Genomic DNA, 13,515 nt, shown 5'->3' with positions numbered 1-13,515 from the left:
TGCCTTAATTCCTGCCTGGCCCTGGAGAACCCAGAGACTGTGAGAAAAGCCAGGCTTTGTGCTTTCCAGGGCCTTTGCAGAGGTGCTAATTAGCTCCTTTACAAAGTCCTATAATCAAACAGTAAGAGGATTGTTGATTTATTTCCCTCCCCCCCTCCAGTTTTTGGCTTTTGGCCCCAATAATAAGTATCGTTCATAAAACTCATCTTGTTCTTGGGCGTGCAACCCGCCCCGGGCCGCGCTGCTGGCAGCCGGCTCGGGGCAGCTGCTCCCGGTGCCGCTCGCTGGCTGACCTGGGAACCTTGACAGAAGTGCCCTTTTTCTTTGCTCCTCTCTCCTGTTCTTCTTGGGAGGAAGAGCGGGTTCCTCCCCTTCCTGGCTCCCCCCACACCCCCAGAAGAATGAGGATTTCTGATGAAGATGAAAATATTTGTGTCTCCAAGACCGTGGGGAAGACAGGCAGATTGACTTCTTAATGTCTTATATTCCAATGAAAGCCATTCTTAATTCACACTCCAAAAGAAAGGATTTATGTGGGCACATTTTTAACTTCCTGGTAGAGTATTTTTTTCATGTGGGTGAGCACTTACACTCAGTATGAGAAGAAACGACGCCTGTGTAGAAAGGAGGCGGTGCCCTTGTGTAGAAGGGGCTTCGGTGAGTAGAAATGTCAATATAGAATAAGGCACGGAGTGGACACACACATTCTTGAATGCTGAGGCACAAAAATTCTCTATTCATCAACTGACTAGCTTTGGATCATGTATTAGCTATGGGTTGTCACCTCTTTTTGCAGGTTACTGGTCAGACGTGCCAAGGTACTTTTAACTTATAATTTTGTTAGGCTGACACAATGGACTAGCCTCAGGTCAGGGCCCAGGATTACCATCACCCTCAGGTCTTCCATTCTAAACTGACTCTTGGTCTAACACTCAGGTTCCTGAACAGGAAACAGACAAATAAAGGCGCATTGCAATTTGTTGAAGTCTTGGCTGTTTTTGTGAAACTTGTTGATGTTTATTTTATATTCATGTTACTTATTAAACACATGTCTAGAGGCCCAATCATTGGATACTTTTAAAATAAATTCAGCTAGTAAACAGATTCACAGAAGAGAGTCAGCTGCCAGGATTATGGCTCAGAATTTCCCAACTCAAGGTCTCATGGCATTGCTCATTGGAAACTAATACTCCTGTCCATTGGAAAAAACTACATATGTGGAACATGTCAATAAATTCAATATTATTTTTTCAATTGCAAATATAATATCCATTCAGTGGTTGGTCCAAATTTTAAAATGACATGTTGCTAGACTAGTTTAAGAGAAAACCTGACATACTCCATGCTCTCTGATTTTTTGTTGTTACATCATGCCGTTATCTGGTTATTTAAAAGTCATGTATAAACAATCTTACAGAGTTTATCAGTCAGTAGGTGTGTTTTCTTCTATAGGACGTGTTAAATCCAGTTCATAGTCAAAGGTTTGTATGTCATATGACTTAAAAATATTTGCAATGGTCTTTAGTTTCAAAGCATCTTTTCTCTGTGGTGAGTTTATGATTTTAAATTAAATTTAATCTTTCTATTAATTGTTCAGAAGGTCAGAAATCTTTAGGAGATACATAACTTGGTTCTGAATTAGCATGTGGAAAATAAGCCTTGGGGTATAAAAGAGATTTAAAATAGACAATATGAAAGTTATGCTCCCCCCTTCCCCATAGGCAGGAATTACAGGAGAGGAAGGAAAGGTTTCAGGTGAAAGAACGAGATTATTGGGTCTAAGTAAGGCATGGACCAGGGTCAAATAAACTTATATTATGGGGAAAAGATCTCTGTTTGAATACTTCATTCCTGAAATACATCATTTTGGATTCACATTTAATGTTTTTGATTCCTTTCAGCAATTTTACCCGAAATAAACTGACGAATTTGTCTAGAAAACATTTCCGTCACCTTGACTTGTCTGAGCTGTAAGTAATGATTTTGTGTTTGGGGAAAATATTTCAATGAAAAAGGCAATTAAGTACTTTTTAAAATAAGTGATGCTACATATCTATTTTTATGTCAAAATTCTATTTTATCTCAAAAAACTTCTATTTTATCTCAGAATTCTCGAGAAAGAAATTATTTCTCAAGTTTTGACAACTTGGTGGTTTTGGGTTTTTTTTCCTCATAAAGACATGATTCAGTAATAAAAAATAGAAACCTCAATAGTAATATATCATTTATGATGAATTTAAAAGTTGTTCTTACATAAATGATTTATATTCTAATGGAGAGAAAAAGAGAAAAAGATGGAGGTTTTGTGTGAAATGGTGACATATCTCACAGTATCTGTTTGGCCCCTGTTATGTCCAGATCCTAATGGAATGCAGATCCATTCAAGGAACAATGACAGTGGGCAAAACACCCCAGTTTTTATCCACTGACCACTGCCTGCAGGTGCTTAGTGAACATTGGAGGGCAGGCAGGCCTTCTTCCTACCCACCCAGTCTTGTAAGGTTTTCTCTAGGTCTGCCACTGTATTCAATACTTATCCTTATGCACCAACTTCCTTTGCTATAAAACGATAGGAAAAATATTGGAATGTGTTGATGACTAATAGCCAGCATTTCCAAGCGTGTCCAATTTTTGTGTTATCATCATGTAGCAGATATAAACCACTGACATTCCTACAGCTGAAGTGCCCAAAGAACCCTAAAACAGAGGCTCTGTGCAGCAGAAGTGGCCCAGGTGAACAAAGCCTTTAGATACCAGGCAAAGCTTTTGCTTAAACTGTGTCACCTGAGTTGTAGGGTCCACCCCATTCATAATGAAATTGTGCGGATTAGATATCACTAGTGGAGCAACAACAAGGTGACAGGAAGTAGTGAGGGTTACATGATGAAAGTCTTGGTGATTGGCAGTTATTTGGGATAAACTGAATTCGGGTAGTTGAAGTACTAGGTTTCTAACACAGGAATTGACATTAAAAATGTAAGGAAGGTATATGAAATAGATTAAGGTACTCTAAAAATTTTAAGAACCCCTGCAGAAAATTTTCTTGGTGGGTTAAAAACTAGAGTTCTAATTCCAAATTTATATCTGAGTATTTTCTTTGCAACACATTTAATCAGTTCATTCAACAAATGTTAATTGTGTGCCTGATACAAATCAAAGTAACAACGCACTAGGCCATGGCGATGTAAGAACCATTTCTGTGTTTCAGGATTCTGCTGTCCGTTGGGAGAGGTAGAAGCCTAAACGAATCAGAGTAATAATAACCACTGCACAAGGCGTTTGCACAGTGAGCTAGAGGAAGGAGCCAGTTGTCTGCCAGCATTGTGTGGTCGTAGGAACACTGCTATGTGTATAATTTAAGAACCCCTCTCTTCTTCATCTCCTCTGCCATTCAATCAGACTCTCTTTTAAAAAAAAATATTCCTTCGTTTTTCATGTACTCACAATGCAAAGAAATATCTTAGATTAGTGGGGCTTCACCACTGTGGATCTCTTCTGCATTATATTCATATCCTGAAGCCCTCCAATCTTATTTTGGTGTTGGAGGGATACTTGGACGCCCTCAAGCAGACACAAATTAAACGAGTCTGCCATGACCACATTTCCCCCAAAGAAACTCCCAGAAAAGTCTCCAGGGATCTTTGAGATTCTTAGAACCCAACCAGAAAAACCACAGGAGTAAATAATGTTGCAAAGCCCAGGTCCTGTCCTCACAGAAATCTTAAGTATTGTGGTTAATGCCAGGCAGAGCCTATGTAATGATTTTAAATGGCCTCATTTAAAGGCTCATTACCATAAATGGAATTCACCTTAAAGAGGCCACTGAGTATTATAAATAAGCATTTAAAGATTTTTTTTTCTTGTGGTTTTTATTTTCCTGTTGACTACTTCCTCCTCCAGCAGTCGCAGGCCACAGGAGTCCAGGCAGCACGGCTGAATGGTAGCTTTATCACAGACCTTCTCACAGTGGGCTCAGAGGCTCAATCTGGAGCTCAGATGCCCTTGCTCTCTGAAATTCTGAGCTTGGGGTATGTGCGTGCGTGTCGCCATGTGTGCACGTGAGCGCAGACGCATGCGGAGGTCTAAGAGCTCCCTTCCAGATTCTCTCTCTCACATCCACTCCAACTTTCTTGCATCCGTCCAACCAAACTTTGGTTGCAGAAAGCTGTGAGCGCTACCTGACTAGCTCTCACACTTCAGTCTTAGCATTGTATCTACAGTCTCATTTTAAATTAAGATGACATTGCTCTGCCCCCCTCACCCCAGAGTTTGAGCTTATTAAACGATAACACTTCAATCTGTAGCCTGACCAGAAATATGTATGTTAGTGTTCCTGAAAACTTATTGTTGGCATCTTCACTTAAGATCTTCTTAATAACTGTGATAAATCTGTTATGGCACCTTATTTTTCCCCATGAGACACTTTCAACACTCTCTTCTATCCTATATTATAGCTATTTCAGTCCCTAACTTCTTTCCCTATTGTTCTGAAAGGTCTTACATCACTTTGCATCCTTTAGTCTTTACAGTGGTGTTTACATGTAGCAGAAGCTTAGTAAATAGTAGATAAATTAATGAATAATAAGTTCTGTTACATTATAAAGGTGGGTATGACTTTCAAAGATTGCTGGCTAGAAAGAATTCATAATTTTGTAGTGCTTTATGAACATGACTGTAGTTAAAATTAAAAATGAGAAGCCTGACCAGGTTGCATTTTTGTCCCATGTAGGATCTTGGTGGGCAATCCATTCACGTGCTCCTGTGATATTATGTGGATCAAGACTCTTCAGGAGACGAAATCCAGTCCAGAAACTCAGGATTTATATTGCCTAAATGAAAGCAGCAAGAATATCCCCCTGGCGAACCTACAGATACCCAATTGTGGTAATTTACTTTTAAGTCAATGAATTCTAGTTGCTATTAATTATTCTAATAGCCTTGGAGTGGTAGAAAGCTTGGAAAGATTACCACTACAGTACCCAGATTTTATCAATAGATAGTATGCTGTTGATGTCTCCAGTGAATTGGGCAACATTTGTGTACAGTGTGGAGAAATAAGCTGGGAGCAAGGTTTGCTGAAAATTTTTTGCATGTAGAATATTAATTTTGAATGGATGACTTTAAAGTGCAAAAAGAGAAAAGTACATACCTTATTCCTTTGTTTCTTTTGTTCATTTGTTTGTCCATGCATCATGCATCCATGCATCCATGCAACCACCCACGCACTCATCCTCCCACCTATCCATCCAACAATCCATTCATCCATCTGTCCATCCATCCGTCTGTCCATCTATCCATTCATCCATCTGTCTGTTCGTTTGTCTATCCATCTGTTCATTTATCCATCCATCCATCCATCCATCCATCCATCCATCCATCCATCCACCCACTCATCAAGTATCTACAAAGAGTGTGTTATTCCACTGGCCACATATATAGTTGGTTGGCACCCAGGTCATGTAGAGAAGTATCTCGAGGTTATAAAGTGTCCAGGCAGCACAAGAAAATAAGTTCAATCCAGCATGTTCCCTCAAACTTGTCTTGCTGCCAGATGTCTGTGTCCCTGGATAGGGCTCCACAGATCTGCCCTTCTACCTGCTTTTTCTCATGTCTGGGTTCCCACTCCTGTTCTCAGCTGTTTACACTTCTAGGATTTAAAAGTGCACCATATGTTAAAATCACAGTTCTCTGTGAGGGCCAGTGTGCTTATAGGGAAGGAGAGTCCCAAGTGTGCCTATTAGGATTCTACTGCTAAGGGCTTCTGTGACATACCTCTCTAGCACTCACATATTCATATTATTGCTCTGTTGAAATTTTAATCAGTTAGTCAGCCAGTTAATCAGTTCACCATGATATTTGATCTAGCCTGTGGCTGAAAGCCATGTAGTACCTGGGTCTTGGCCGTAAGGGATCTTCATATTAACCGTAAATATCGAATTCTTTGTTTTCAGAGACCCTACAGTTTGGGGTCAAATTTTATTTAAGAAAAATATAGCTGCAGATTATTTTTAATAAGACTGTAAGAAAAAAGAAAGATAACTGTTTGTTTCTTACCCTGAAGGGGCTTAGAAGAGAGCAGTTACCCTTCCCACAGATTTTTCTGTCACAACTAGAGATTTTTGGCTTCATAGTGGGGGCAATCAGGCTTTGTTCCCTTGCCAACTTCCCTCAGCTTTCTTTGCTAGTCAACACTGAAAAGAAAAAAAAAACTTTTAATATATATATTAAATTTAAATATATATATTAAATTTAAATATATATATTAAATATATATATATTAAATTTAAATATATATATATATATATATATATATATATATATATATATATATATTCATTCCTGATTGATAAGAGGTAACTGTTCTCTGTACTGGTATAAATTTGTACTGCTGAGAGAAATTGCCTGGAGGGACAAGAAATCCAATGTTGAGTCACCTGGTCTCTTGGCCAGCTCCCAAATCCCCATGGCTGTTGTGACCACATTGGTTGGGCAACCGCCGAGGGGAAGAAAGAGAAAGCATCTGACTCCTGCTCAGATTTCACAAACTGCTTCTTAATAGATGTCTGCATTGCCTTCTCCTAAAACCAATTCTGTTTCTTTGATTTTAATTTTTGGCCATGTTGCCTTGACAGCATTCTGATAATGTGCCTTACCTTATGTGTCGTTAGTAGACCATTGAGATTGCAGTAGCAGGCCTGGTCCTAATTTTTCCTGACCAATTTGTCAAGTTTCAGCAATTTTTTATTTGATTCTTACAAATTAGTCAATGCATTGTGTGTATGAGAGTGAGACTTTGAATCCACTGCCAGAGGGCATGTACTTGATTGATTGATTAGGATTTGTTACATTCATGGTAACATTCACAGTTTCAACATTTCAAGGTAACAGTGCTTTTTAAAAAACATTATAAAAGAATTGATAGACATTTTTCTACCACGTTCATGTTCATATTCTTAGTTTTATTTTTCTGTTAATTTGTATTTTCTTTCAAGTGTTTTTTACACTTATATAATTGCACACATCATATTAATACATTTAGTCACAAAAATAATTTTTTATATTCCACATAGAACAATCTTTTTCTTGTTTGTGACCATTTCATGTGGGTAGTCATATTTGTCATATTCTTTTTAATCATTGCATGGTATTCATGGTAGAATAAATCTTAAGTACATTAAATCTTCCATATTGATGGGCATTTAGCTTATTTTAGATTTGTCATTGGTACAAAAAATGTTTCAACAAGCATATGTACAAATGCATTTTTAAACTTTATTTAATTCTGAAGTTGCATGTATTTTTTAGTATATGTGCTGTCAAAGCGAGCACTGTTTTTTAAATTTTACTTTCTGAGTAAAGTTTGCATTTAACATGTTTCTGTATTAGGTTCAGGTGAACAACACAGCAGATAGGCATTCACATAGGTTATGAATCATCATTGCGTTTTGAAAGGCTCTTGTTTCTTCTTTTTCCTTCTGCCCTTCGCAATTAAGCGAGCGTGGCAGGTGGGGCTGGAAATGGATCTGCGCCGTTCCCACTAGCAGTGCAGTCAAAATGCCTCACTATGTTTTTCTAACAGTCCCCTCCTGCCGGGAATGATGGTAAATTTATTCATGCTGTGAAGCATGCTGTGGTCTGTTTCTCTACAAGGTTCTGTTTAACCTTAGAAACTTTATTAACTGCAAGCCAATAAAATATGTTCATATAAAACTTGCACATGAATCGGATAGAAGGGGGTTGCTCAGAGCACTGGTTCCCAAGACAGAAACTGAATCACACAAGTGCTAATGAAGGGAAGTTATTTATCATTTCAGATAAAAATGTCCCTGCTACTCTTCTAATGTTTTTCAATGAAATTACTTATCACATAGCATATTCTAAATTTTGGTACTCAATTCCTATACACTTGGTTGATCTTTAGGAGTTTACAAAAAAAAAAACCACAAAAAAACCCCAAAACAACCTTTCACTTTAATTTCCTTACACTGTAATGATGATTCCAATCTTTGGAAGACAGTTTCTTTGGGAAGTTGATCTTGTTTCTTCGGGAAGTTAAAGTGCTCTGTTCTAACTAGAGCAAATATATATATTTAAGAAAGGCAGTATTCCTCTGGATCAGATCAAAACAATTCTTTATTGCATTTGACTAATAACTAGTTAATATGTCCAATATGAGGTGGTAGTTCAGTTGATGGTTGAAGAACTGTGCAGTTAAGGGAATGAGAGGGTGGGATCAGAGAAGGGAAAGAGAGTAGTGAAACTATATATATATATATATATAACACAGCGTTATAGAGAGCAGGACAGCAAATCCTGGCGGGAAGGCGGGAAGGCGTTGGGGGGAGGTGGGCATAGGGGGTATTGAGGGGAACACGGGGTGGGGTGGAGATATATTCGGTGGAACACTTGAATCTATGTAAACACAATAAATTACAATCAATAACAATAATAATAATAATAATAATAATAAAGAACTGTGCAGTTACTATAAAAACACCCGTAATGATTTTATAGATTGAAATCAGTCCTGCCTTTGATTCCCTTGTAATTTACACCAACAGTTTCAATTTCCCATATTTTCAACCTTCAGACTGTTAGTGTAGAGACTCCTTAAGACACATCCACCAAATATTGTTTATGATGGGAAAGGTTAGTTCACCGGTGCCTGGGAGGAGAGGCCTGGTTTCTTTAGGTAAATTGATTTTAATGATTTATTTTTAAGATTTACTTTTTGTTTCACCATTGTTTATAGTACATGTCTGTTTAGCATATTCCTACATATTATTTCTATTGTTTGTTTCAAACCAGGAAAATATTATATATTGATAGTAATTCTACCTTTTCAGCATTTATAACAGATTAACTGGAAATGCTGTATTAATACTCTGTGTGGAAGTTAGATTGGTATAAAACATTATTATTTATTATTATTACTTTTAAGTGAGAGGCAGGAGGCAGGGAGGCAGAGACAGAAACAGACTCCCACATGCGCCCTGACTGGGATCCACCTGGCAACTCCCTACAGGGTGATGCTCTGGCCAACTGGGGCTGCTGCTCTGTTGCTCAGCAACTGAGCTATTTCAGTGCTTAAGGCACGGTGATGGAGCCATTCTCAGTGCCCAGGGCCAAATTGCTTGAACTATTCAAACCATGACTGAAGGAAGGGAGGGCAGAGAGAGAGAGAGAGAGAGAGAGAGAGAGAAGGGGGTGAAGGGTGGAGAAGCAGATGGTCGCCTCTCCTGTGTGCCCTGACTGGGAATCGAACCCAGGACACCCATGTGCCAGGCTGACGCTCTACTGCTGAGCCAATCAGCCAGGGCCAAAACATTATTTTCTTAGCCTTTTATTTGGATTTGTTTGTTTATTTGTTAGTTTAAATGAGATAGAAAAAGAAAAAGACAATCCATATTTATGGGTGGATGTTAAAAAATAAATCCCAGACTTGACCATCTCATTTATTGCAAAGCCTACTTAATAATCCAGAATGATTCAAGGTTAGTTTTCTTTTCATTAGAAAGTGAGAACCTACATTTGAATTAGTGATCAAAGGGCCTAATCAATATGGTCAGCTCTCAAGAAGAGTGCACTAATGGAAGGGATCAGAGACATGGAGGAACCCAGTAAAGGAGGCAGCCAATCAGTGCATTGGTTAAGGCCATGGAGGGACAGATGCAGGTTTGGGCCGGCTCCTGCTCCTGGCTTTCTACTTGTGATGCTTTGTAAGCTTAAATTTTTTTCATCTGGAAATAAGGATACCAATGACACTTGTTTTCTAGAGTTTTAAGGTTGACAAATAAGATAATATGGAGAATAGACGAGGGTTAGCATATATTAAGTACTTAATACATCTTAGCTATTAATGTTATTACTATCAGCAATATGAATATTTAGCTTTAAATATAGTTTGCACCTGAATTTAAATATATGTATGTCTCATAAATTGTCAAATTCCCTGGAATAAAAATAAAGCCACAACAAGATATCCCAAAGAAAAGGTTGTATCCAAGTAAGCTTGGAGAAGCCAAGATCAGTGAAAGGTAAGTGCTTTCTTTAGAGCGGGACTTCTCAGAGCTTTAATCTGGTAATATGCATAGTGAACATCAGAGTTACAGAATTTTGTCTAGGTTTTTTTTTTTTAAATATTAGATTTTGGTGTGTTTTTTTTAAACCACAAAGCATCTCAAAGAATTAGATTTTCAAAGAACATACTATGCACTTTGGGGAAAGTTTGGTGGAATAGATGATGGCTCAGGCCGCTCAGGTTTAAGAATAATAGCTTTATAAACAGAAGCTTAGCAAACAATTGCCCAACATTTGTTGTCTAAACCCTTGCTACTGAAAGTGTGATCTGTGGAACATAGAGTTTTTTGAAAATGTGGATGCTCAGGAAAAAAAAAAAACCAAACCCCCAAAACATGGATGCTAAGGCCCCAATCCAGACCCACTGGAAAAAAAACAACACATTTTAAACACGATCTGCTGATGATTCACATGTACATTAACGTTTGGTAAGCTATGGTCTAAGGAAAGTCAGCCTTTTCACTAGATAGTTGATGGTTTTCTGCTTAGGTCTACAGCCTGGCATGTCTTCCCTGAGTACATCCAGGTCAAGAGACATTGACACAGAGGTGTCTGTCTGCCTGGGCAGCTGGCCTTCTCTTACCTCCGGTGAGGTTTTTCAGAGTGCTAAGGAAGACGTCTCTGAAGCTTAAATCAGGATCCCATTACAGTAGTGCTAGAAGCTGTTGGAAGCATTGCTGAGCTTTGCTCTGTTCTTGTGCCGATTTCAAATCTTATTAAGCCAGGAAGTAGTGCCTGGCAAATGGTTTATCCTGCCTTGGCTATTCATGCTTCCCAATTCATTTTTATTGTGCTAATTAAACCTCAAGTGATATTTCAAGTACAGATTGTTTTTTCCATTATTAAGTCTTTGGCCAGCATATTAATGTTGTAGAATTAATGTGAGTCAGATGCTTACTCATTTGTGGAAGACTTTACATTTAAAAGATCTAGACTTGGCCAATTTTGCACAGATTCCTTTGGAAACTGCTATGACAGGGTGATATAATTTCTCTATAAATAAAGAAGACTCACTCTTCCCTAAAAAATAGACATGCAATTATTTTTTTAATGAACCAAATTCCTAGATCATGGATATCTATTGGTACTTATGGTGTATGCCAAAATGGGTATGTAATGTAGTTGTGAAGTCGCTGAGCTTTGAATTCAAATCCCAGGACAGAGATACTTGGGCAACTTTAGAAGATGTATTTGGCTTCTCCAAACTTCAGTTTTCATTAATTAAATGATGGCAAAAATATATACTTAACTTTAAGTTGGTTGTACAGATTAAATAAAACAAAAATGTAAAGTATTAGAGAAGAATATCTGGTTTAGTGAATACCCAGTAAATGCTATTATTGTTACTGTAATTAAACCAACATTTTTAGAATTGTTAATAATATAAACTTAGGCATGAAGATAAAAGACTTCTATTAGATTTTATAGGGGAAATTAAGATTATGGCATATTATTTTTATCTTTTTCTGCTCAGAACTTCTAAATTATGAGATACATTTATAAAAGGTAGGAGATTCGTCCCATAGGTTTCTACGTAAGGCACCAGGAGGAGTACCTCCAAGCTCCTTGGTGTTTTCTGGCTGTGGAGGAGGTCATACCTTCAGAGCAAGCAGCATGGCTGCCCTGGCTCTGTGGTCCCTCCAGCCTCAGCAGATAAACTCTGAGCACAAAGAAGATGACAGAGGAGTCAACAAAGCACACAAATCGCAAGCTGGAAAGCAGATGGATGAGTGGTCACTGACTTTGAGGCCGAGCATGCTGGTTACAAAGTTGGCAATGGGGAAAGGCAAGGGAAACGTGGTTTATACTGCCAAACTACTACCAGGCTCAGGAAGTGAGAGCACAGCCAGTGCCAAATACAGGAGATTTGGTTGAAAGTCTATCAAGAAGCAGTTAATCCCATTTATGTTTCATATATCCCCGGTGACTGCACCCCTCCCTTCTTAGCAAGTTTATTCTTGAAAGAGCATATAACAAAGGCCACGAGGATCTCCAGATAGAGGTGAGGCTGCGAGAACCATAAGTAAATGATGGATTTACATACTGAATATAGGTACTTCCAGCCTTCGTACTCTTTCAAGGAGGACACTGAAGGAACATTATTGGAATAAGTTGCCCAGTCCCTTCCCTATGGTGATTTAATGGTATTGCCATCAGGGAGTACCCAATAAGGAGACAGTCATATTTTTTTACAGTGAAGCTAACAGTGAATAAATATGCAGAGCTTCTAATACCTCATTCTTATGGATGTGTGAATGGCACAGGATCACCAACTGTTTGAGAAAAATCTTATAAAAGACAAACAAAACTCAATCAGAGAGAAAGAAAAAGTTGTTAAACATTGATATGGAGAGAAAAAAAAAATAAATGATCAAGACTATCTCACAGAGGCCTGACCTGTGGTGGCGCAGTGGATAAAGCATCCACCTGGAATGCTGAGGTACCTGGTTTGAAACCCTAGGTTTGCCTAGTCAAGGCATATATGGGAGTTGATGCTTCCTGCTCCTCCCCATTCTCTCTTTCTCTTTCCTCTCTCTCTCTTTCTCTTCCCCATCTCTTTTATTTTCTCTCTCTCTCCAATAAAAATGAATAAATAAAATCTAAAAAAAAAATAAAAATGTTAAAAAAACTTAAAAATAAAAATAATATCTCACAGAGATCAGAGGAGACATTGTACCTATGAAAGAAAAACAAGGTGTATAAAAATAGACCATTGAGGATCAGAAGAGGAGCCTTGGAAACTAAATATTGTATATGGCAGAGTAATGAAAAACTCAGAAGCAGGTTTGAAAAGTATATCTGAGGAGATCTCCCTGTAAATAGAACATAGGCAGACAATGTGGAACATGGGAAAGAGAGGAAGAAAGAATCTGATGGGCTACCTAGAAGGTTTAACATCCAAAGGAGATCTAAGTGAGAGAAAGCGTTGCATCATAGTTGAGTTGTCTTCATTTTTTTTTTTTTTTTTTACATATCACCAGTGTTGCCTATAATTAGTACTGTCTAACTTTGATAAAATTTAACTATTACATATGATGGTTTATCTATTTGTAGGATTTATATTTTTATAATAAACTTTATAGCTACTTCTAGGAAACCTAACTTCAGAGTATATGTAAGGGTAGGAAGACAGAGGTTGAGTGTGCTACAGGCATGTGGAAAGGGCTGGCCTTCTGTGTGAAAGTGAACCTTTCACAGTGAGAGGTCAGGAGATAACATTAACACAGAAAAATCAAGAGCTAGCGATATAAGCATGATATTTACTGATGGAGAGATCATTGCCCAAAAGAGAACTAAAAAGAGATGAAATGGGAGTCCCAGGGGAATAGGAAATAGTGCCAATGAGTGAGGTCAGACTATCATCACGGAGTAGATGAAATGTTTTTCATAATAAGTTTTGTAGAATTATAGACGCTTTAAACTGTGTGACTATAT

The 13,515-nt window shown here is 38.0% G+C and overlaps 1 protein-coding gene across 1 annotated transcript in view; it reads left to right on the top strand.

Annotated features, from left to right (window-relative positions):
* LOC136393682 (BDNF/NT-3 growth factors receptor-like) overlaps positions 1-13,515 on the top strand; it is an 83,276-nt gene that overhangs the window by 38,705 nt on the left and 31,056 nt on the right. Inside the window, exons 7-8 of the mRNA XM_066366310.1 lie at positions 1,902-1,970; positions 4,730-4,884. Coding sequence (XP_066222407.1) covers positions 1,902-1,970; positions 4,730-4,884 — 224 coding nt within the window. The remainder of the gene's footprint in view (positions 1-1,901; positions 1,971-4,729; positions 4,885-13,515) is intronic.

This window comes from Saccopteryx leptura, chromosome 2 (assembly GCF_036850995.1).
Source record: "Saccopteryx leptura isolate mSacLep1 chromosome 2, mSacLep1_pri_phased_curated, whole genome shotgun sequence".
Classification (NCBI taxonomy): Eukaryota; Metazoa; Chordata; class Mammalia; order Chiroptera; family Emballonuridae; genus Saccopteryx; species Saccopteryx leptura.
Note: the sequence above shows the minus strand (reverse complement) of the source record. Positions and strands in the feature narration are given on the sequence as shown.